Source organism: Geotrypetes seraphini, chromosome 5, assembly GCF_902459505.1.
Source record: "Geotrypetes seraphini chromosome 5, aGeoSer1.1, whole genome shotgun sequence".
Lineage (NCBI taxonomy): Eukaryota > Metazoa > Chordata > Amphibia > Gymnophiona > Dermophiidae > Geotrypetes > Geotrypetes seraphini.
In genome coordinates this window covers 24,804,604-24,830,914 of record NC_047088.1, presented here as the reverse complement: position 1 = coordinate 24,830,914, position 26,311 = coordinate 24,804,604, and the positions used below count along the sequence as shown (strand labels likewise).

The window sequence follows — 26,311 nt, the reverse complement described above, 5'->3', positions numbered from 1 at the left end:
CCTTAAAAATCTGAGGTCCGTGTCGGTCCGTGTTCCTGCCGCTTGTAGTTTCTGTCGCTGACAGACCTTGATGAGATTTGAGCGCTGACGGATCCGTCTCAGCATAGGGAGGGAAAAGTGTTAGGATCCGTCAGCGCTAAAAATCTCTCCGAGGTCTGTCAGAGCCAGAGACTAGTGCTGGAGTTTGGAGACTTCTTTTCCCCGCTCTCTTGGCTTCTGCTCTGCCGCTCCAGCACTAGTCTCTGGCTCTGACAGACCTCGAAGAGATTTTTAGCGCTGACGGATCCTAACACTTTTCCCTCCCTGTGCTGAGACGGATCCGTCAGCGCTCAAATCTCATCAAGGTCTGTCAGCGACAGAAACTACAAGCGCCACGGACACGGACCTCAAGATTTTTAAGGCCGTACGGGTTTAGATCCTCGAGGTCTGTCAGGTCCGTGAGGTCCGCATTTTACCCCTTCCCCATTAGAGCCATGCATGCTTTGTGTGCAGTGTCCTAATGAAGCATAATGCCCAAGTTTTTGCTCACTGATCCAGTAACCAAACTGTATGCAAATGAATGCTGGGCAAAACTAGTGCATAGATCTGTATCACTCCACAGTGCAACCTCACCTGGAGTATTGCATTCAAATCTGGTCTCCTTATCTCAAGAAAGATATAGGGTGTAAATAGGTGTTTGTGTGAGAAATCTGCTTTTAAAGGAAAGTTTGTTGGGAGTCCCCCGTATTCTGTTTGGTGTCTTATATGATTATTTTATTTCTACACTTATTAGTTTGCTCTTGCATCGATTGATTCTTGAAATGCTTCACTGTGTGCGGACCACCAAATTCAGCAGTGTTGATGCTGGCTTCAAATTCACACTGATTTTATATTTGTGCAGTATAGGCCAGATTCTATAAATGGCACCTAATCAGGGTTGCAGATGTCTGGGAAAACCCGAACATGTCCTCTTTTTAGAGCAGTTTGTCTGGGATTTTGGAAAGTCTCTGGAAGGCATTTGAGCATGAGCATATAACGTCACACACATCCACGCATGCTCCAGACGTGGCTGATAGCACCTGTTATAATGGCCACTAATATTCAGTAATAGTAATCCAGCCTCTAAAATAACTAGTGATATTAATTGATGTATATAGTCTGGATATTATATTTTGAAGAAAAAGATATTACTCATGTGTATAAGACGCCTCAGCCCCACCACTCCACCGCAGAAAAGAATTTTATCATGCGGGAAGCATAGTGTGGTGCTTCATCATTGGCTGTCTATACTTGTTTTTTTGATGATAGGGGGGACAGGCAGATCTTCAAGGGGGACAGGCACGGAGAGGCGGGGCAGTGCACCGAAAGTCAGGGCGGGTGAACGGTGAGTCGGGGCAACCAGAGGAGAGTCGGGGCAGTGCACCGAAAGTCAGGGTGAGTCGGGGCAACCAGAGGAGAGTCGGGGCAGTGCACCGAAAGTCAGGGTGAGTCGGGGCAACCAGATGAGAGTCGGGGAGGGCGAAAGGAGAGTTGGGGTGGCCAGAGGAGAGTCGGGGAGAGCGAAAGGAGAGTCGGGGTGGCCAGAGGAGAGTCGGGCAGCATGCGCGTTATATGCCTGAGCGCGGTATAGAAAAGTTTTTGTACATATCATCGTGATTTCTGCGCGCTATACCCCTGTGCGCGTTTTACAATGGTGCGCGTTATATCCGCGAAAATACGGTAATATCTTTTTCTTCAAAATATAATATCCAGACTATATACATCAATTAATACCAGACGTGGCTGAAGCATGTCTGGGAAGAAGAGAGGAGGATTGTGGGGTTAGGGCGGAACCGATGCCAGAACTGGCTGGTGATAAAAGAACCCCCTAAAGCGGCTTGATTAGAGGACCTTAATACACTGCATTTTTCCATGTTGTTCGGCCTACTTTGTGTTCTGCTGCTTAAGCTAAGCAGTGCTCTTTAAGGGTTCCTTTATCAAGCAGCGATAAAGCCTTGCAGTAGAGCTTTTTACCGCATGCCGGTGAGATAAATGCACTGACGCTCACAGGAATTGAACGAGCGATGGAGCATTTACCTCACCGGCCCGCGGTAAAAAGCTCTACCGCTGCATGATAAAAAGAGCCCTAATTGAGGATGAACTGTTCTGCAAATTATTGTGAAGAATTAAAGCAGCCATTTTTCTCTTACTGTTAGTAGAGTTGTTTTGATCTGTGATTTGATAATTCGCTTTATGACTTTTTGGGCCCATTTAACATTTGGTTTTAAGAAAAATACGGAGGTTTTTTTCCCTCTCCAATATTTTTGTTTCAAGTTGCTTTATAATTGCTGCATCTTCGTGCTTTTTCTTTCACATTATATTACTAGGGTTACCAGATTTTCCAAATGGAAAATCTACACCCGCCCCCCAGGCCCGCCCGGTTCCACCTATCCTCGCTCTGTTATGTCCCAGCCCCGCCCCCAGGGCTCTGTGCATGTACGAATGCCTTCCTGCTCAACAGGGATTTGTTGGAAGCTTTTCAAAACCTGGACAAAGCGCCAGGTTTTGAAAAGCCGTCCAGACCCCTGGACATGTCCTGAAAAGGAAGACATATCTGGGGAAATCCGGACATCTAATAACAGATTTCTAGAAACACTTGTGATTTTATACATATTTAGGATTCTCTACATATTTAGAATAACAATGTTTGATATCGTGAAGTGATGTTTCACTGAAGTACTATTTCTTGATTCATTTGCTTTATAATGTCTATTATCAGATATAAACACATATGTATTGCAGAAATGCATTTCCATAGAGTTTTTATAACACGCTGCTTTGATGTTACTGGCCTTACTGGGGACATTCCAAACTAATATTTCTTTTATATAGCTCTGCTCAGGAAGCATTTTAAAATAGATTTATTTTTCCCTGCCATTTTCCTTATTTTGGGGGTTTTACTTTTATCTGTTATGAATATCTCCTAAATCACATTTGACTTCGCTTCAGGCAGAGTTTGCTGTCTCCAGAGGCACTGCAGGAAAAATGATTCATTCTGATGAGATCATAGTGTTCAAGAATCCTGCAGTAGAGTCAGGCAAAACCAATGCCATTAGATTACGATATTGTGTTCTCAACCTAACCCTATGAGTATCATGAGATTCTAGTCAGGTTCCGTTTTAACATTCTTTTCTCAACCTAACCCTATGAGTATCATGAGATTCTAGTCAGGTTCCGTTTTAACATTCTTTTCTCAACCTAACCCTATGAGTATCATGAGATTCTAGTCAGGTTCCGTTTTAACATTCTTTTCTCAACCTAACCCTATGAGTATCATGAGATTCTAGTCAGGTTCCGTTTTAACATTCTTTTCTCAACCTAACCCTATGAGTATCATGAGATTCTAGTCAGGTTCCGTTTTAACATTCTTTTCTCAACCTAACCCTATGAGTATCATGAGATTCTAGTCAGGTTCCGTTTTAACATTCTTTTCTCAACCTAACCCTATGAGTATCATGAGATTCTAGTCAGGTTTTAACATTCTAATTATAGAAAATATGACCAGGTTACTCCATTTTACTTAAAACTCTCATTAGTTGCCTGTTTTTTGTACAGTGAAATTTAAGGTATTATCCTTAACAGATAAGGCATATTAAGGTCCTTTTACAAAGGTGAGCTATGCTTTTAAGCACACTAAACACACGCTAAATGCTAACATGTTATCCTATGGACGCATTAGCGGTTAGTGCATGCGTTGATTTAGCGTGCGCTAAGCATGCGCTTAAATGCTTAGCGTGCCTTTGTAAAAGAGGGCCTAAGGTGCGCTAACCGATTTAGTGCATGCTAAATGCTAAGGCACCCATTATATTCTAAGGGCGCCTTAGCATTTAGCGGTCACTAATCTTTAGCGAGCGCTAAATTGATTAGCGCACACTAACCCCCCTCTTTTACAAATGCATAGCGCGGGTTTTAGCGCCGGCAACGGTGGTAGTTGCTTCGATGCTCACAGAATTCCTATGAGCGATGGAGCAGTTACTGCCGCTGCCGGCGCTAAAACCCGCACTAGGCGTCCGTAAAGGGGGGGGGTGGTAAATCAGTTAGCGCGCCTTAGTAAAAGGACCCCACAAAACAAGTTATCTGCATTCATTGACTAAACTAGGGTCATCTGATCTTTACAAGACCATAGATTAGTATTACCATCTTTAAATTCCCCCCCCCCCCAAAAACAAACAAACAAACAACAAACAACCTAGGTGGGAATCAACTCAAACAAAAGCCTTTTTCTACCTAGAACCTTTCTTATGGAATTATGATCCACATTATGTTCGTGTAACAGAAAACTTTAAAAAGTTAAAAATTCTATTGAAGACTTTTCTGTTCAAAAAGGTCTTCAGTGTTGAGTTAGGTGATGACAACATGAAATTCCTGTTTGATGTGTAAATGTTTTTGCTTATTTTGTATGTACACTGCTTTGGTTTAAATAAATAAATAAATATTACGCTAGCCTCTGTTTAGAATGTAATCTGTAATATGAATGGACTGGTTCTGACTAGTTCTTGTGTGTTTTCAGGTCTTTCCTATTAAAATAATGAACTTGAAGTCCTTAGTTGCATTACTAGAGTTAGAAAGATTTGCCATTGTACTGATTAAACAGTGGTACCTTGGATTACGAGCATAATCCGTTCCAGGAGCATGCTCGTAATCCAAAATGCTCGTTTATCAAAGCAAAGTTCCCCATAGAAAATAGTGGCAACACCGACGAATCGTTCCAGAACCCGGGGTCTGTACCTGTCAGGTGCCGGGTGCTGCAGCGCCGTCTCCTCCGTCCACCTCCTCCGTCCGTCATCCGAAGAACCCCACAGTGCCGCTTCAGGGGGGATGCCTCTAATGTCCGCCAGCCGCCGGAGAACCCCGCAGTGCCGTTTCAGAGGGATGCCTCCTCCATCTGCCGGCTAGCCCTCCACATCGGATGCTGGAGAGCCCCCACCCGAGCCCATACAGCCGAGCGCCGCCCCACCCGCACACCGCGCATGCCGCCGATGATAGACACTGTGCGTGTCACACGCAACACGCAGGTGGGATGGCACGCGGCCGCACAGGCCCAGACAGAGGTCCTCCAACCTGCGGAAGGCACCCGACGTGGAAGGCTGGCCGGAAGACGAATCCCCCGAAGCGGCGCTTCCTGGGCTGTAAGTGCTCGTTTATCGGGGCAGTGCTCGGTTTGCGAGTCAAAAGTTTACTGAGTGTTTTGCTCGTCTTGCAAAACACTCGCAAACCGGGTTACTCGCAAACCGAGGTTCCACTGTATTATGATGTTGTTATTAAGATGGTTATCATATTTGGCATGCATTGCTATGCATCTTATGTTTATGATTTTTGTTCTCATAAATTTGAATAAAAAATTTCTTGAACTTAAAAAATAATGAAGTTTGTCAATTTTCTTTAATGCTACATTTTAGTTTGTTTTTATTTTTTTGGTTGTATATTTATTTATTTATTCATTGAGAAGCCCATAATGGGTTACAAGGAAACATATACAAAGATTTTAGGAACAGAGATACGTACATTACAGAGTCAATAACATGCTACATTGAAGACATAAATATGATCATGCCTCTCCATTGTTGAGGCTACTTCATTGGCTTCCTGTTTTCTGGCAAATTCAATTTAAGTGTGCCAATGTAATTTTTTAAATTTTACATGGAATTTTTTCACCTTTATTACCTCTATCATTTAACTCTCTTTGGTTTCACACTACCAGGAATACACATAAATTTAAATTGCTTTTCCCTTCTGTTAAAGGGATTAAAACCCTAGGTACATTTTCACATTCCATAGCCTATTCCTTGGTAAAAGTTTGGAAAGATCTTCCCTCGATTATCAGAACGTCATTATCTCTATCACTTTTTAGGAAAAATCTGAAAACTTATCTCTTTCAGAGATTAACTGAGGACTGATCTAATTTATTTAAAAAAATTTCTATTACCATCATTATTGTTTTCTATTATATTCTTTTAAACTTTGTTAACCGGCTCGAGTCCTTGCTGGAATGATCCGGTATATAAGATGGAAATTAGATTAAATTACAAGATCAAAAACAGAAAGCTATAGGATCAATAACTTACAACTTATAGAGAATGTGACTAAGAAACACATGCTTTGCAGAATCTAAAAATATAAATCACAGAGTCGCGGATGGGTATTAGCGTATCTGCAGTGAACGGTAGAAGAACTGGTCAAGAGGCACAGGTGTTCTGAGGTAAGGTATGTCGGAGCAAGGTCTGTCAAAGTTTGAGACCAGAATTGGTCTGGTCCATGAAAAGAAGACCACTTTGGTCTACTCAAGTTGAGTGGTATACTAAATTTTAATAAACATAAACATAAATCTTTCTAAAAAAACCCATTCAAAATAATACAACTATATAAAATCTAAAAGCGATCCTTTCTACAATTGAGACACTATGGCCCTTTTTACTACGGTGTGCTAATCGAATTAGTACGCGCTAATCGATTTAACATAGTAACATAGTAGATGACGGCAGATAAAGACCCGAATGGTCCATCCAGTCTGCTCAACTTGATTCAATTTAAATTTTTTACATTTTTCCTTCTTAGTTATTTCTGGGCAAGAATCCGGAACTGTGCGTGTGCTAAACGCTAACGCATGCATGTTAGTCTAAGGACACGTTAGCGTTTAGCACTTGCTAATTCGATTAGCGCACCTTAGTAAAAGAGGGGGTATGATAGAAAAATCTCTTCCTCTCTAATTAAAGGTCTGCTCAAAAAGGCAGCTTGGCTTTATCTCAAAGGTCTAAGGGGCCCTTTTCATAAGTGTGCGCCCCTGTACCTTTTTTTTTTTACTTCCCCAGTGCAAGGTTGCTGCCTGCGTCGGCATCGGCGCTCTCTCTGATGTCACTTCCGAGACCAGCGCCTAGGAAGTGATGTCAAAGGGCGAACCGACATTGGCGTGGGCGTGCTGCTCACGCTGGAGAAGTTAAACAGGGTATGGGGAAAGGGAAGGGGGTGGGGGAGAGGCGCCACCGCCCCAGGCGGCGCTCAGTCTTACTACGCCACTGGCAGTACGTGCTAGCACATGCTTACTGCGGCTTAAAATGGTTTACCATGGGATGCGCTCAGGTGTTCTGCAGCAAGTTCCAAATCAGAGCATGCTAAACACGTGTTAAAATGTACAGTGGTACCTTGGATTACGAGCATAATCCGTTCCAGGAGCATGCTCGTAATCCAAAATGCTCGTTTATCAAAGCAAGTTTCCCCATAGGAAGTAAGGGAAACTTGATTTGATATGTTTCTACCCCCCACCTTCCCCCCCCCGAGGCCAGCAGCGCTGCTCCCCCCCCCACGAGAACCAGCATTGCTCCCCCCGAAGGCCCCCCCCCCATGAACCGGCACCCCCTGCTGCCATCGGGCACCCCCCCGTGGCAACCTATGGTCCCCCCAACCCACCCGAACCCTCTTCTTACTTTTCTGTAGCCTCCGCAGCGGCACCGGCACCAGCATGTCCTGTGCGTGGTGCCTGAAGATCTGCTTCCTGTGCTGGGCCTTGAGAGTTCACGTTCGACGTGAGAGTTCACGTTCGACGTGAACTCTCAGGCCTTGCACAGGAAGCAGATCTTCAGGCACCACGCACAGGACATGCTGGTGCCGCTGCCGCTGCGGAGGCTACAGAAAAGTAAGAAGAGGGTTTGGGTGGGTTGGGGGGACTTCAGATCACTGCCGGGGGGGGGGGGGGTGCCGGATCGCGGGGGTGAGGGTGCCGGTTCGCAGGGGGGGGCGCTCGCAAATCGAAGCACGTTCGGTTTCCGAGGCGCCGATTTTGCGAATGTTTTGCTCATCTTGCAAAACACTCGCAAACCGGTGCACTCGTAAACCGAGGTACCACTGTACTTTTAAATTATTGTTGGAGGGGGGCAGGGTCTGGGGGTGGAGCTATATTACTGCATGCTGACTGGTTAGTACAGGATCACTGTGGGCTCCTTTTACTAAGGTGCGCTAGGGCTTTTACGCGCGGAATAGCGCGCGCTTCTTTGCTGCGCGCGCTAGACCTTAACGCCAGCACTGAGCTAGCGTTAGTTCTAGGAGCATAGCGTGCGGTGATTTCCTGCCTGCGCTAAAAAGGCTAGCGCACCTTAGTAAAAGGAGCCCTGTGTGAAGCCTTTTCTTCTACAAAACAGGTGTTAGCAGGTACTCGCACAGTAATTCTCTTTCATGGCCATGCATGAATGGCAACTGTGCAAACGGTTTTTAGCGCCGGCCAGTGCGCTAAATGCTCCATAAGAACATGATATGAATAGCCTTACTGGGTCAAACCAATGGTCCATCAAGCCCAGAAGCTATTAGTGGCCAATCCAGGTCACTAATACCTGGCCAAAACCGAAGGAGTAGCAACATTCCATTCAGAATCCTAAAGAATTGCAAGATTACGGAACCCCAAAGAGTAGCAACATTCCATGCGGAATCTCCAGAGTAGTAACATTGCATGCTACTGATCCAGGGCAAGCAGTGGCTTCCCCCATGTCTTTCTCAATAGCAGACTATGGACTTTTCCTCCAGGAACCTGTCCAAAGCTTTCTTAAAACCAGCTACGCTATCCGCTCTTACCACAACCTCTGGCAACGCGTTCCAGTGCTTAACTATTCTCTGGGTGAAAAAATATTTCCTCCTACTGTATTGGTTTTAAAGTATTTCCCTGTAACTTCATCGAGTGTTCCCCTAGTCTTTGGAATTTTTGACGGAGTGAAAAATCGATCCACTTGTTCCCGTTCTACTCCTCTTGGGATTTTGTAGACTTCAATCATATCTCCCCTCAACCGTCTCTTTTCTGCAAATACCCAGTTAAGGTTTTGCAAGGAGGTATACACGGGGCAGGGCACAGTAGGGCATAGTCAGGGCTCCCACTTACAGAATACTGCAATGTGTCCCTGCCATGTTTAGGAACCACGCTTAGGCCAGCTCTAGATATTAGGCACACGTTTTATTCAATGATGGAACCCAGGTATAAGTACAAGTTAAGTGGGAATATACAAGTCCTTTTGAAAACAGGACCCAATGTTTTCACAGCACATTAAGTGGTTTTTAAAACTGTCTTCTTTAGGATTAGGGTTATCAGATTTTCCGTTTGGAAAATCCAGACCCCTAGACCTGTCCCCAGGCTCACCCAGTTCTACCCATCCCTGCCCCCATCATGCCCCAGCCCCCCCCCCCCCCCCGCTGCCTGCTTTCGTCGGCCAGGACATCCGCCTTCCTGCCAGACGCGATGTGGAGGAAAGCTTTTTAAAACCCGGCCGACTCCCCAGACATCTGGTAACCCTAGTGAGGATAAGAGACAGAGAAGCAAATAGAGTGGGAATGGACATGGAATCTTAAAACAATAGAATTCTTTTGAAGTGTGCAACTATGTATCTCTAGAAGAGAATGCTCTGAATTTCGGAGGCATTGCTTGCAGTATTATTGTGTTGAAAGATAATTTCTTATTGGACACATGAGAGGATATATAAAGAGCAAATTAACCTAAATTAGAGACTGAGAGGACTATCGGTTTTACAACTCTCGCCACTGATGCATCAAGAAGTTATACAGGGGCAGCCCACGCCATTTACTGGATTTGCATTTGAAGGAAACGATACAACCGAGCAATCATTTGCCTGTTTTAAGGAGTTGAGGACGCAGGTGCAGTTCCCTCGCTTAGTCAAAACGTGACTAGGGCTGATTGATATGATGAGCTTGTCAGGACAGATCTAGCCTATAACTTCCAGCATCAGAAGATTAATCTTTATCATGGGAGGACAGCAAAGGGTTATAAACCAGAACGGGTGCAGAATTCTACATTAGCAATAAACATATGTACGGTAGCAGTGATGGGGCTAGTGAGACCAATGAAATCCTATTTTCTTGTTCTTAGGCCTCAGGGTGAAAAGCACTGCAACAGGCTTATTTGTGTCTTCCTCCTACTGTGCCCTTCTTGAAATGATGCAACAAAAACCAAACAGCAAGTTTATTTTAAGTGATGCGAAGATGATCGGAATCGAGATGTCCAGATTGAGACATCCAGACCAAAGCAGAGCTTAAAAAAAAAAAAAAAAAAAAGTCTGTGAGAATGCATGCTTATTTGCTATTTGGAGTGTAAAATGCCCAAATTCTGTCTGATATGGAAGTTTCCAGCAGATGGATTTTTGGGGGGGATATTTTGAGACATCCATGCGTTTTGAACATAAGTGCAAAAGAGTATTAAAATTCCCCTGTCTATCCTATATAATAAAAAGCTAGCCGCGCATGTGCACTCAGACCTGCGTGATCTGTGATCCCTGATCCGTAGGTCCGTGGTCAGAGTGCGTATGCGGCGGCCAGACAAATCGCGAAAGCACAGCACAGCCGGCGACTCCCCCCTCCCACCCTCACTCACCGCCAAAACCACCACCGCCAAAGCCTCCTCCTTTTCGCTGGCTCACCCGCGTTTAAATTTTAAAAAGCCCTGCACCTCGCTAACGCTGCCTTTGCCGCCTTCTGTCCACTGCGGCCCGCCCTCTCTCACCACTTCCTGTTTCCGCTAGGGTTGGCCGGTGAAGGGAGCCGCCATGGCACATTCAAAATTAAACTTCGGCCCCACACTCGCGACTCGGAAAATTTAACTTCGGCCCCACACTCACGGCTTGAAAGAAATCAGAAAAAAATAAATACAGAAATACAGAAACAGGCTAAGGAGAGAGAGAAAAAGAAAGAAATACAGACACACACACACATATTCTAACACCCGTTAATGTAACGGGCTATAAGACTAGTATATATATATAGCTCCATGATGTAACCTCACCTGTGCAAGTCTGGTTATTATATCTCAAAAAATATACAGTGTTCCCGCGCAAATTCGTGATTCACAGACTCAGTTGTTCGCGGTATTTTCTGACTGCCTCTTCCGGTCAGAAAATACAGAGAATGAGTCCTCGAATCAGCCTTCTGCACCGGGAAATGACTACTTCTCAAAAGATTCAAGAGACTTTGGGCTCCTTTTACCAAGCTGCGATAGCGTTTTTAGCGCACGCAGGATTTCAGCGCGCACTAAACCCGCGCTACGCGGCTAGAACTAACGCCAGCCCAATGCTGGCGTTAAGGTCTAGTGCACGCTAAAACCGCTGTCACAGCGTAGTAAAAGGAGCCTTATGATAAGAGACGATACTAATCTTCGGAGAAAATTAGAATCCCTAGAAAATTTCTCACGTTCTAATAATATTAGACTAATTAATTTCCCTAGGAGTGCTTTGTATACTCCAAGGGAATTGGTGAAGAGATATTTTCTGGAAGTTTTGGAAATTTCAGAGGAATTACTGCCGCCCTTATCTCAGGTTTATTATCTACCAGGAAAGTTACCAACTCAACAGCAAGTAATTGCTCCTGATATGAAAGTAACTGAATTACTTGAACTTTCTGATATAGAATGTTACACCTGCGACATTATTATTGACGGTGGCTATGGCCCCTGATAAAAATTGTCTTATGAAAAATTTCTTTAAACATATGCAGAAAGAATTTCTAAGTTTAAAAGTACAAATGTATCCAGATTTGGCCAGGGATACCCAAAAACGACGGAAGGAATTTCTTTTATTAAAGCTCGGGGGGTTCTTGCATTAGGAGCGACATTTTTCTTACGTTATCCATGTAAATGTGTTGTTTATTCTTCTTCTCAAAAATAAGTCTTTTTTGAACCTTTCCAATTAACTACTTTCCTTTCACTGTCGCGACTGGAGAAAGAAAAAGATAAAAGCTAAAATAGCCCTATAGTACAGTTTATATAAGAGGTGATTGATTTCAACCTGATCAGCCTTATCTTCAGTAATTTTTTTTTCTTTTCTTCTTTATTCCGCTAGTTTACTTCTTGGATCTCATTACTGGGAACTAGAGCTGGATTAAGCAAAAAGTTTTCTTTGTTATCTATGTATTGATTTAATTTGTGCTTATATTGCTTTCTGTACAAGTTTATACTTGACTAGTTTTTTAGCTCGTTACATTAACGGGTGCTAGCAACCCTTCTTCCTTACTTTTTTCTCCCCCCTGTCCAGCAACACCCCACCTTCTCTGCTCCCACTGTCTAGCAGGGTTTTTCCCTTACTTCCCCCCCCCTTTTCCATTGGTTTTACCTCCCTCCTGTCCAGCAGCACCTCTTCCCTGCTCCCCCTGTTCAACAGCACCCCTTCCCTGCTCCCTCTGTCCAATAGAAGCCATTATCCCTTCCTTTTACCTTCCCCCTGTCCAGCAGTACCAATTCCAGCGGTCTCTCCCTATCATTGGGCCCTCTCCTCCTCTTCCCGTTGCCGGGGTGCCTGCAGCAACGCCTATCTCCAACGTTCATATTCTCCCCCGTCCTCCTGCTCCAGGGTGCTCGATTTCTCCCCCCCCGAAACGGACGTTAGTGTTGATTGCGCAATTGCGTGCGGCGGTCCTTCGCTTCCTGTTTCCTGTAGGCAGCGTTTTTTTTTGTGTAGGCCGGCTTCCAACCGCCGCGTGCACCATGCGCCGCAAACAGCCGCACGCGCCACAAACAGAATACGGCCACGGAGTCAGACACCACAGCGGCAGGGATCACAGTGTTGTAAGTGCACATGCGCGCTTAGGGTTTTATTATAGAGGATAATGTTAATATGAAAATGATAAACAATTAAAAAAAATAAATAAAGAAATAAAGAAGTGCAATATTCAGGCATTTAACCAGCCATGGTGAACTGCATAAAAGCCAATCTTATTTATTCAATTACCCCGGCTGATTATGTGCTGAATATTGCACCTAACTGGCCAAGTGCTGACTCCACCCCCAGAACATCCCCAAAATAGCTGGCTTGGAGATTGGTGCTAACCGGATGTTTTCAGAGGCACTAACTAGTTAAGTGCCACTGAAAACAACTGGTTAGCTCTAAACAAGCGATTTAAGCAGCCAGGACCCATTGCTGGTCAGTTAAATTACTTTGAACATCGACTCATTCATTTTTCTTTTGCTTACCTCTGGGATTGTTGAGTGAAGCATCTAAGGCTTTCCCACCATCTCCACAGTGGCTCTGATCAAACGGAAGGCACTGGTCTCCAGTTCCTGCTACCACATCAACATTCTTCGTCAACTCCTTTGTTTCGCTTAGAAACTTCAACTTGTACACCCTTCTTGTGTTAGTGTCCGACAGGTAAAGAGATTCTGATAGTGGGTCCACGGCAAGGTAGTATTTATGAGCTGGACTGGTGCTGAGAGTGAGGGAGAAAGGAAAATTACTGGAGCTTGTTCATATTCCTCGCTCCCAGTTCTGTCTGATTTCAATTCAAATATTTGGAGAAGGATTCTTATAAGAACATAAGAATAGCCCAGTAGCCCATTCTCACGGTGGCCAATCCAGGTCACCAGTACCTGGCCAAACCCCAAGGAGTAGCAACATTCCATTCAGAATCCTAAAGAATAGCAAGATTCTGGAATCTCAAAGAGTAAACAAAAGATTCCGGAACCTCAAAGAATAGCAACCGATCCAGGGCAAGCAGTGGCTTCCCCCGTGTCTTTCTCAATAACAGACTACGGACTTTTCCTCCAGGAACTTGTCCAAACCTTTCTTAAAACCAGCTACACTATCCGCTCTTACCACATCCTCTGGCAACGCGTTCCAGAGCTTAACTATTCTAAATGTCATGTCATTCTCCCATCAAATGATTTATTCACGATGCACACAAAGTTGCCAATTTTGTTTATCAGTAACAGGAGTGCTGTGTCCATAGCCCTAAGCATCTGATGAGCATTTTAGGTTTCTGCATTCTTAACACAGCAACCGTAGTTCTGTATAAGGCATCTTAGTATTTTCAGCATCATTTGGTGGTTTGCTTTTATCTTGCCAGGACACACTATTTTCCTAGTGGGGTGCTACACAGAATTTACAAATCATAAATGCGAGAAACCTGGTTCATTCTTTCCCCCTCATATATTACAGTCCACAGCAGTCTGAAACCTGTTGGTCTGGCCAGGAGACGCAGAACTCCAGCATGACCTTTGAGACTACAAATTGACAAAACTGTTTGGAAGTGTAACACTGTGAAATCGATATCCTTTCATATTAGCTCGTTTTATAAACAACTGCTGAAAAAAAAAAAAAAAAAAGCACCGTGGGGCTTTTGCTCCTAATGCACCTGGATATAAGGGTTTGAGCAAAGATCTGTAGTGAGTTCTGCACTGGATTTTGATTGGACAGAATGCCATGGAGGGGCATTTTCAATTGAACGTCTAAGTCCTTGTTCGGATGTTTTGGGAAAGATGTCCAGAAATCCAGAAAAGAAAATGTTCATTTTCAAAACTACAAGATATCTACCTATCTTTCTCTCTCTTTTTTTTTTTTTTTTTTAACAGAATAACTTATCTAGACGTTTTGGCCCTTAGTATGTCTATCTTTGTTGGCCATTCTCAAATATAAAGATGTCCACATGAAAAACGCATAAAAGCAAACTTTCTCTGAAGCCCAGGCAGCCCGCATTATTAGCAAGCAGTTGAGACATGCCACATTAAAAGTTTAGACATGCCTCATTAAAAGTTCCAGGTACAGATGTCTTTATACCTTGCTTACATTGTATAGAGAGCCCTCCAAAACCCACCCAAAACTTACTGTACCCACCTGTACACCACCACAATAGCCCTTATGCCTGCAGGTATCATCTTAATCTAGGTACAGTAGGTTTTGGTAGATTCACCATATAATATAAGCAAGTTATAGGGGCACCTGTACCTGGGACTTTTAATGTGAAATTCACTGCAGTAATCCTTGGAGTGCCCCTCTGCTCTCTGGGCTCAGAATGATGTCTGTGTAAAAATCTGAAGCTGTATGATGAGGTGCTGAAAAGTTCTCAGTAGTGGTGTACCAAAGGGAGGTGTGTGTGTGGGTGTGTGTGGAGGTGTGTGGGGGGGTGTTGGCCCACCCCCAGGTGCACGCTCTAAGGCAGGGGTTTCAAAGTCCCTCCTTGAGGGCCGCAATCCAGTCGGGTTTTCAGGATTTCCTCAATGAATATGCATGAGATCTATGTGCATGCACTGCTTTCAATGCCTATTCACTGGGGAAATCCTGAAAACCCGACTGGATTGCGGCCCTCAAGGAGGGACTTTGAGATCCCTGCTCTAAGGGGATGCACAGCCAGCACACCAGGTCCAGAACCTCCCGCCCAACTCTGCCACTGCTGCTTTCCTGAACCAGCAGCAGCAGCAGACTTTAAGTTCAGTCATCGTGGGACCTTCCTGCACCGTGGCTGCCGGTCCACCCCCTCCGACGTCCCTTCCTTGTTCCAGAGCAGACCTGGCAGCCGCGGCGAGGTGCAGCAAGGTCCCGCAATGACTGCATTTAAACCTGCTCTCTGCATTTAAGGACATTACCTCCTATCCCTTGACCTTCTAATTTCCTCAGAAGTCTTTCATGAGGTACCTTGTCAAATGCCTTTTGAAAATCCAAATACACAGTATCAGCCGGTTCACCTGTATCCACATGTTCATGCACCCCTTCAAAGATATGCAGTAGATTGGTGAAGCAAGATTTCCCTTGACTAAATCCTTGTTGACTTTCTCTCGTTAATCCATGCTTACGTATATGTGCTGCAGGCAATGTACAAGATGCAGGCACTGTTTATTGCAACATCAATGGTATATAACCTTATTACCAACCAGAGGACCCGTGGTAAATAAGGTATTGAGACTAACAGCAGTGAACAGAACAATTGCGACGTACTTCTGGACTCAGTACCGTAGCCATATCGGCACTTGTTTGTCCTGTTCACTGCTGTTAGTCTCAATACCTTATTTACCACGGACCCCTGAAGAAGGTGTGTTGTCCGAAACACGGACCGTGTCGGGTCCTCTGGTTGGTAATAAGGTTATGTACCATTGATGTTGCAATAAACAGTGCCTGCATCTTGTACATTGCCTGCAGTTTTTGTATTATTTTTTGCTTGCTGCTTGTCCTACTGCAGTTTTTGTTGGATTCTCTTTTTTTGTGTACATATATGTGCTGTCATTTTGTCCATCTCTGGCAGTGTTCAAGGCCCAGTTAAAAGCGCACCTCTTCAAGAGTGCTTTCAACTCCTCTCACCTTGGATTCTGCATCCACAACCCTATATGTCATGTCTGTCTGTCCAAGTTAGATCGTAAACTCTTCTGGGCAGGGACCGTCTAGTAAATGTCAAAATGTACAGTGCTGCGTTCGCCTGTCAGCATTATATAAGTGATAAATAGTAGTAATAGTAATAGTAATTTATAATATCATTTTGCCTGGCACCGATGTCAGACCCATAGAGGGTGACAGGTCAAAAGCACGCGACGACAAAGACGTGCCAACAACCCAGCGCAGACAACTGAGCGCAAGGCGGAAGCACGCCAAAGAAAAACTGTATTTTAAAGAGCTCCGATGGAGGGTGTGGGGGGGAACCCCCCACTTTACTTAACAGAGATCGCACCGGCATTGTGGGGGGTTTGGGGGGGTTGTAACCCCCCACATTATACTGAAAACTTCACTTTTTCCCTAAAAAAAGGGGAAAAAGTTAAGTTTCCAGTAAACGAGGGGAGTTACAACCCCCCAAACCCCTCAAAACGCTGGTGCGATTATAGTGGGGGGTTTCCCCACCAACACCCCCCATCGGAGCCCCTTAAAATACTGTTTTTCTTCAGCGCGCTTCCGCCTTGCGCTCAGTTGTCTGCGCTGGGTTGTCGGCGCGCGCTGTTGTCTATGAACCCCCATAGAGAGTGGGTTTAAATGGTCAATATTCTCAATGGAGAAGGGTAAATAGTGGGGTTCCTAAGGGGTCTGAGCTGGGACCGCTGCTTTTTAACAGATTTATCAATGATCTAGAGATGGGAATAACTAGTGAGATTATTAAATTTGCTGATGACACAAAGTTGTTCAAAGTTGCAAGAGGAAAAAATTTCAAGAGGACCTTGTGAGACTGGGCATCAAAATGGCAGATGACGTTTAATGTGAGGAAGTGCAAAGTGATGCCGGGCTCTATGTTAGGAGTCTCTGCCCAGGAAAAGGATCTAGGTGTCACGGTTGACGACGTGTTAAAACCCTCAGCTCAATGTGCGGCGATGGCTAAGAAAGCATATGGAATGTTAGGAATTATCAGGAAAGGAATGGAAAACAAAGATGAAAATGTTATAATGCCCTTGTATCGCTCTATGGTACGGCCGCACCTTGAATACTGTGTGCAATACTGGTCACCGTATCTCAGAAAAGATGTAGCGGAATTAGAAAAGGGTGACGAAAATAATAAAAGGGATGGGACGATTTCCCCAATGAGGAAAGGCTAAAGCGGCTAGGGCTCTTCAGTGGAGTGGAAAGGGTAGATGTGAATCACTTGTTTATTCTTTCCAAAAATACTAGGACTAGGGGACATGCGATGAAGCTACTAAGTAGTGGATTTAAAACAAACCAGAGAAAATATTTCGTCACACAGCGTGTAATTAAACCCTGGAATTCGATGCCGGAGAATGCGGTGCCAACAGGGTTCAAAAAAGGTATGGATAAATTCCTAAAAGGAGAAATCCATAGGCCATTATGGAGATGGCTTGAGGAAATCCAATGCTTATTTTTAGGATAAGCAGCATAAAATCTGTTTTATTTGGGATCTAGCTAGGTACTTCGGACCTGGGTTGGCCGTAGCTAGAAACAGGATACTAGACTTGATGGACTTTCGGTCTATCCCAGAATGGCAATTCTTATGTCCTTAATTTTTTTAAATGATTTTTTTAATTGGTTTTTAGCGACACTTTCAAGTTTCAAGTTTCAAGTTTATTAGATTTTAATATACCGACCATCAAGCAAATATCTGGACGGTTTACATTAGATTTTAAAAATTTACAGATAAGAATAGAAACAATTGAGAAAAAATAAAAAACAAAAGATATTAAATAATTAAATAATGTATGGTGAACATTAACGACAATAACAAGACAGACTTGACAGTGAGGAGAGAGGGAATGGATGGGTAAAGTTACATTGTAAGTAAGAGAAGGAGAAAGAGGGATTAGGAAGAAACATGTTGGACGGGGATAAGATTTATTGAATGTTTAAAAGAGCATAATTAGATTGAAGAGAATTTAAGAGGATAGATATTAAGTGGAAGAGAATGCATCTCGAAATAAGAAAGTTTTTAAGTTTTTCTTAAATTTGTCAAGGTTTTGTTCGTCACGAATTGGTTGTGGAAGGGAGTTCCACAATGTCGGAGCAGTTACTGCGAAGTTTATTTTACGTGTGTAATAAAATTCTTTCAATTACCATCCCTGATTAGGCCTATTAAAAAATTAATTTAGGCACACCAATCTAGGGGCCTAAACGTAGGTGTCTGTTATAGAATCAGGGCCTTAAGAGTTATATTCTATAAACATATCCCCCCCCCCCCACACCATTTCTGTACATGGTGCTAAAAGATCAGTGCCGAACATTGCATGCAGATCAGAGATCTATGCACAACTTAATTGGGTCAGTTATTGGCTAATTGGTGCAGTGTCAACAAGCCCTTGACACCGATTGGGGGGGTTATGCACAGCTCTCCAATCCACATGCTTCTCCACCAATCACATCTTAAATGGCTTTGGCAATTGTCCTTCCCCTTAGCCCTTCGAGGGATTGTTTTTAAAAAGCAATAGGATCATATAAAACATTGAAAACGGTAATGCAATGTTTGATTTCAGCGATTAGGATAAGCCTTTTCATAGAGCGAGTCATAAAATCTAACAAGAAGCTTAAGTAAATTCACCTCATCTACATCCGCTGTATCATACGCCATTTAGAGCTCCTCTTACTAAGCTGCGATAGTGGTTTTAGCATGTGCTTAGTGCGCGCTAAATTGCCACGTGCCCTGGACGCTAACACCAGCATTGAGTTGGCGTTAGTTCTAGCCGCGTAGCGCAGGTTTAGCACGTGCGCGCTAAAAACGCATTCGCAGCTTAGTAAAAAGGAGCCCTTCTTGTATAGTCACTGAGTACGTTTCTTGTAGCAGAGAACATGGAGTGTTCATTTCATGAGTAATATCACTTTTGATTGATTGTACGGAAGCAATTTTGCTCTTCTGATATTACATTTAAAGCAAAGCAATAAAACCAAATTTGATTTAGTTTTGTTTTCTGAATCTCAGGATGTTTATCTACACCTTTTTTTTTTTTGTTCTAGATTTTCTACAACCAATAACACATCTTATTTGTTTACGTGTCCGTTCAATCAATAAAATTTGGCAATAAGTGCATAGCTGATTTACTTACCTGTGCCTTGTATCTCTGTTCCTGATATAAGAAGTTGGTGTCAAAGCGGCAAGAGGAAGAAGAAAACAAAAGCTTATCAGTATAACTGCGCAAGGCAAGGACAATAAAAATGGTCTGAAAAAGAGGTAAAACCAATTAACATCATAAATGAAACAGATCTGCACACAGGAGACTCTGGTAGGTCAATAAAAATATTTGGCCCTCATATTCAGCTGGTGGCAATCAGTGTTTTGTTGACTGCTGTCGGCATTATCCCCAAAAATTCCATGTTGAATCATGTCCGGGTTCTGACATCGAATTTCTGAGTATACGGAGCCATTACTCCCTCCCCCCGTTTTGCTAAACCACGGTAGAGGTTTCTATTGCAGACCAGAGAACTAAATGCTCTAACACTCCTCCGAAGCTCGAATCAGAAAATAATGGTAAATATTGAAGAACTAAGGCCAGACTTGCACTGTCTGTGTCCGTATATGGCCATTTGAGTGAACTTTGATGGAGAGACTTCAGTAGATGGAACCTAAGCCCAGTGCCGGCCAGAGCTTCAGGTTCTGGCCCAGAAAGAGCTAAGAAGAAGGAAATTTAAATTAAATCAGTAATTCATAGAGAGGGTAAGGTTGGGCAGACTGGATGGACCATTCGGGTATTTATTTGCCGTCATCTACTATGTTACTATGAAGCTCATAGAATTCCTAAGAGCATTGGAGCAGCGCCGGAACATTTAGGCCCTTTTTACTAAGGCGCGCTAATCGATTTAGCGCGTGCTAAATGCTAACGCGTGCATATTAGTCTATGGACGTGTTAGCATTTAGCGTGTGCTAATTCGATTAGCGCGCCTTAGTAAAACAGGGGGTTAGTGTTCCAGGCCGCTGTAGAAACCTCTACTCCCACTTTTACTACTCCCACTTTTACTACTCCCACTTTAACTGATTAGTGCGCACTAATCGAATTAGTGTGTGCTAAATGATAACGCATCCATAGACTAACATGCATGCGTTAGCATTTAGTACACAGTAAATTGATTAGCGCATCTTAGTAAAAGGACCCCTTAAATGGGTATGGTGACTGCATAAATACAGGACTAACTTAACTGGCCAGGTGCAGATTCTGCCCCGAACACCCTCAAAATACAGTGGAACCTTGGTTTACGAGCATAATTCGTTCCAGAAGCATGCTCGTAAACCAAATTACTCGTATATCAAAGCGAGTTTCCCCATAGAAAGTAAGGGAAACTCCCTTGATTCCTTCCCCCCCTCCGTCCCCCGAAGCCAGTGGCACTGCTCTACCCCTCCCCCGAGAACCGGCATTGCTTCCCCCCTGCTCACGAAGGCCCCCCCCCCACGTGATCCGCCATCCCCCCGTGATCCGGAATCCCTCCCCCTGCTCGCATGGCCCCCCCCCCTCCGCGATCCGACATCCTCCCCGTACCCTTCACCCACCCAAACACATCACTTACCCCCTATCTGGCACCAGCACCAACGCACAGGACATCTCGAGAATCTCAGAGAGAGCAGGAACTAAGGCCTTGAGCATGCACAGATGCTCAAGGCCCAGCAAAAAGGATGGCAGATCTTCGGGCACCGGCACCAGCATATCCTATGCGTTGGTGCCGATGCCGGGTGCCAGATGGGGGTAAGTGATGTGTTCGGGTGGGTGATGGGTACGGGGAGGATGTCGGATCGCGCGGGGTGGGGGTGGGGGCTCTCGTACATAGAGGCACGCTCGGTTTCCGAGGCACCAATTTCGCAAATGTTTTGCTCGTCTTGCAAAACACTCGCAAACGCACTTGTAAACCGAGGTACCACTGTATCTGGTTTTGAGTTGGATGCTAACCAGATATTTTTAGTGGCACTATCTCGTTCAGTACTGCTGATTATTATAGCCTTGAACAAGTGATTTTACTGGGCAGGAGATGTTTCTGGCCACTTACCGTATTTGCCAGCGTATAGGACGCACTTTTTTGCCCTCAAAACACACTTAAAATATGGGGGTGCATGTCAAAATTATGAGTTGAAATTTCAGTCAGTCTAAAACTTCTGGTTTCTGTTAATCTACCGTCATGTTGTTTCTGCTCTCTCTCGGACGCTGCGAGGTCTCACAAATACGCAATGTACACGCGCGTCACGTTTGTTTCTGCTCTCTCTCGGACGCTGCGAGGTCTCACAAATACGCAATGTACACGCGCGTCACGTTTGTTTCTGCTCTCTCTCGGACGCTGCGAGGTCTCACAAGTATGCACTGTACATGCGCATCATGTTATTTCTGCTCTCTCTCGGACGCGGCGAGGTCTGCGTCACATTGTTTCTGGGTTTTGAGGATGAAGATTAAAAGGTACCTGACTACAGTTACATTTTTTTGTAGACATAACTATAAAATGAGTCCTGTAAATCATTCTGGAAATTCATGAATAAAATGTAGAAAATTATTTTTTTTCTTCAAAATTTTTTTCATTAAAAAGGGGGTGTGTCTTATATGCCTCTTTGTCCTATACACCAGCAAATACGGTAAATCACTTTTCCCCCTGTTTTACTAAGGTGATCTAACCGATTAGTGCGCGATAATCAAATTAGCGCACGCTAAACACTAATGCGTCCACAGACTAACATGCACGCGTTAGCGTTTAGCACGCGCTAAATGGATGAGCGCACCTTAGTACAACAGGAACTTTGTGCCTCAATTTCTACATGCATACCTATGTTTGGTTAACACTAAGGGCTCGTTTTACTAAGGCACGCTATGCTTTTTAGCGAGCGCTAGCCACGTGCTAAATGCTAACACGTGCATGTTAGTCTATGGACATGTTAGCGGTTAGCACACGTGTAGATTTAGCGTGTTCTAAACATGCGCTAAAACGCTTAGCGCACCTTAGTAAAATGGGATAAATGATGAGTTTTAACTATCATTTTTTCCATAAACTGTCTTTTCCTTCCATATTTAAAATACAGTAAGGCCAGGAACTCATCGTATAGGTTATTATTTTCTAAGAATTTTTTTTTGCATTTTGTAGCCTTCCATAGTGTTATTTTTTTCAGGGAATTTCAGGAAGATTCTTTTATTCATTTCCTGTAGGTGGATAGCAGACTCAGTAGATTCAAAAGGTGCTTCTAACTTTGTGACCGGCAATAAAACATTTTGCTTCTCAGTGTCCACATCCTTTTCACCTTCTCCACCAACAAACACAAGAGAAGCTCACGTCTGAAGTTCGTTTCCCCCCCAGTCAGAGGTTGCAAACTGAAAAAACACCACGAACACCTTCTCTCACATCAAGCAGCATTATGGGGCAAAGACCTAGAACAATTGCTTTCGCCCATCACTTACGAGGAATTCAGGAAGCGCCTAAAAACATACCTATTCCTGAAGTACCTAGACAACTGACCTGTACACCTCTTTCAATAACGGTTTTCTTGACCTATTCTCACTCTCTTCTCTCTTAAGTTTAGTCATTTTGTACCTCTTGTAATCTTTTGTAAACTGCATAGAACTTCATGGTATTGTGGTATATACACTTATTATTATTATTATTCTCCATCTGGAAATTGACTTACCCAGGTATACTCCAGGAAAAAAGTGGCACAAAGTACCAAACTATGTCAAAAATCACTTATCTTTTTCCGGTAAACATAGGAGCTTGGTTGGATGGCGAGGGTTGGAGCATTTCCTGAGCACAAATTGTAGGCGCTGTTTTTAGTAGGTTTTCCAGATCTCCTCTTTGAAAATAGAAGACACCCGACCCCATCCCATTCTGCCCCCCCCCAGTCTCACCCCATTCCACCTACAGCACTGCCTCATACCTCCCCCAGCCCTGCCCCCACACAAACCTCCCCAAGGTCAAAGACCACATTTGGAAGCCTTTGCGCACGTGTATATGACATCATCACGGTGATGGCCGCGCATGCGCAAAGGCTTCCAGACCCAGCCTCCGAGCTCAGGCCTTCCAAAACCTGGACAAACTGTTGGGCTTTGGAAATCCCTCTGGGTGCCCAGATAATCCTCTATAAAGAGGACATTTCCGGGTTTTACCAGACGTCTGGTAGCCCTAGTTAATAGAATCACACCCAGCGCATAAGCATCCTAGACATAGGTGCAGCTCCAATAGGTCAATTTTTCACTTGCCTAATTTGACAGTGCCTATGTTAGATGCCTAAGTCAACCATGCCTATTCTTCACCCATAATCATGCCTACTTTTAAACATAATTTCATAACCCCAATATAGAAAGAATAAGGGCTCCTTTTACAAAGGTGCACTAAGCATTTTAGCGTGCGCTAACCACGTGCTCACCACTAACGCATGCATGTTAGTCTTTGGACATGTTAGCGTTTAGCACATGCGTAGATTTAGTGCATGCTAAAAGTGCTTAGCGCACCTTTGTAAAAGAGGGGGCATGTGAAGCAATGTAAAAAATAATTCTTTCTGAATGAGCTGATTAAGAGATATTATTCATTGGTGACCACACTATCATTTTCTCTAAAAAAAAAATAAATTGTGTGGGAGTGAAGGTTCTGAATTAAGAGGCTGCTTACTTTACCTCACTGGGGATCCGTCGTGAAGAAAACCCCCCCCAAAAATAAAACCCACAAGATTACATTGTATATTCCAAAGCAAATAACTTTTTATTCTAGTAATAAGTATTGTAGCAGCATTTGTCAAATCAGAAATAAATCAGTTTGGACATATACAATGGAGAGAGAAAACCTCATACAAACAGTGCCAGCATATTTCTGTAAGTATGGTGCAACTTCTCTAAACAAACTCTGCCAAAGCATGGGGTTTTATACAGAAAGTATCTTTGTCTTAGACCAATCCCTTGGCTGTGAACATTATCACCCTGTTGGAGCAAACCAACTGCCTATCTAACCCTCTCCTAGTCCACGCTTCCATTCTTCCCTGGGGGGAGCCCAGGACAGGCATAGCTTCTGGAACTTTCATCTTTTTGAAGTTTCCATTCTTCACACGGGTACATCAGTATCTGTGCATTAGCCTGGCATCACTTTATCAGTTCTTAGGTTCCCGGATGGAGTGTCTTGCTGACTTGCTTTTGCTTTCAGCACTGTCAAATAGCTCATTGTCTTTCCAGCACTGGTTGGTGTCCTTGAGAAACTTCACATAAAAAAAAATTTACACACCCACATGCCACACATTAGCATCTCAGCATCAGAACTGAAACCAGTTTGTACAAGCCCTTGACTTATAAGATCATGAAGGGCATAGAGAGAGTAGAGAAGGACAGATTCTTCAAACTTTCGAAAAATAAAAGAACAAGAGGACACTTGGAAAAGTTGAAAGGGGACAGATTTAAAACGAATGCTAGGAAGTTCTTCTTTACCCAACGAGTGGTGGACACCTGGAATGCACTTCCAGAGGGAGTAATAGGGCAGAGTACAGTACAGGGGTTTAAGAAAGGATTGGACAATTTCCTGCTGGAAAAGGGGATAGAGGGGTATAAATAGAGGATTACTGCACAGGTCCTGGACCTGTTGGGCCGCCGCGTAAGCGGACTGCTGGGCATGATGGACCTCAGGTCTGACCCAGCAGAGGCATTGCTTATGTTCTTATGTTCTTATGTTCAGCAACTCCAGCAAAATGCACTAAATACACTAAAACCCCGATTCTGTAACCGGCGTCCATGTTACAGACGCTGGTTAGAGAATCGGGTTAGATTAGACACGGCCCGCTATACTTATCGCGGCAAGGGATCTCTCTGCCGCTATAAGTATAGCGGGCCGCGGCCCCCTGTCCGATTGCTGGCAGGAGGGTGCCCAATCCCTCCTGCCCGAAGACGCACCCTCCCCCCCCCCGGCGCTAACAACCCCCAAACCTCCACCCCACCAAACTAACCTTTTCTTAAGGCCAGATGGGTCTTGGCCGTCCAGCTGGCAGGCACACCTCGTCGAAATGAGGCGGGCCCGCCCCTTCCCGGCCCATCCTGCCGAAGCCTAAGGCCTGATTGGCCCAGGCTCTAGAAGCCTGGACCAATCAGGCCTTAGGCATAGCGGGTCCGCCCATCCCCACTTAATCTAAGGCCTTAGACTTAGATGGGAAGGTGGGAGGGAGATCGGTAATGTCGGGGGGGGGGCGGTTGGTAGTGTCGGGGGAGGGTGGTCGGTAGTGTCGGAGGGGGCAGTCGGTAGTGTCGGGGGGGGGCATCTTCTGGCAGGAGGGTTTGGGCACCCTCCTGCCAGCGATCGGACAGGCCGCGGCCCGCTATACTTATAGCGGCAGAGAGATCCCTTGCCGCAATAAGTATAGCGGCCGCATCTACTTACAATGTAGACCAGCATTTTGCTGGCCTTCATTTTAAGTGTTTCTTCCTCTACTAGGGAGACGCGTAGGGCCGCCTAGGTTCGCCTAAGGCCCGCCTAAGGCCCTTAGGTGAGCTTGGGCGTCTTGCAGGTCTCCCTAGACTCCCGGAGGCGCCCTCAGGCCTGCCTGGGGAGCATTTTTTTTTTTAAAAACGTGCATCCCGATTGGCTGATTAGACAGCTGTAGGACGCCTACAGCTGCCTAAAATCGGGACGCACTTTGGAGAATCAGGCCCATTGTATATATGCTCACAGAGATTCTATGATATGTGACTCACCAATGAGATGTGGTTTCACCAATGTTTGAACTCCGGCTTTGGGTTCCCTGAAGCAGAGTGCGAAACATGGCCATGTTGGGATCCTTTTTAAAAGCATAGTAACATAGTAGATGACAGCAGATAAAGACCCAAATGGTCCATCCAGTCTGCCTAACCTGATTCAATTTAAATTTTTTCTTCTTAGCTATTTCTGGGCAAGAATCCAAAGCTCTTCCCGGTACTGTGCTTGTGTTCCAACTGCTGAAATCTCCGTCAAAACCTACTCCAGCCCATCTACACCCTCCCAGCCACTGAAGCCCTCCCCAGCCCATCCTCCACCAAACGGCCACATACAGACACAGACCGTGCAAATCTGCCCAGTACTGGCCTTAGTTCAATATTTAATATTATTTTCTGATTCTAGATCTTCTGTGTTCATCCCGTGCTTCTTTGAACTCAGTCACAGTTTTACTCTCCACCACCTCTCTCGGGAGCGCATTCCAGGCATCCACCACCCTCTCCGTAAAGTAGAAT

The 26,311-nt window shown here is 44.5% G+C and overlaps 1 protein-coding gene across 1 annotated transcript in view; it reads right to left on the bottom strand.

The window, feature by feature from the left end:
• The window catches only part of TENM1 (teneurin transmembrane protein 1), a 698,125-nt gene that overhangs the window by 159,750 nt on the left and 512,064 nt on the right, over positions 1–26,311 (bottom strand). Inside the window, exons 21-22 of the mRNA XM_033947005.1 lie at positions 19,223–19,243; positions 12,965–13,197 (exon numbers count right to left, since the gene is read on the bottom strand). Of these exons, the coding sequence (XP_033802896.1) occupies positions 12,965–13,197; positions 19,223–19,243 (254 nt within the window). The remainder of the gene's footprint in view (positions 1–12,964; positions 13,198–19,222; positions 19,244–26,311) is intronic.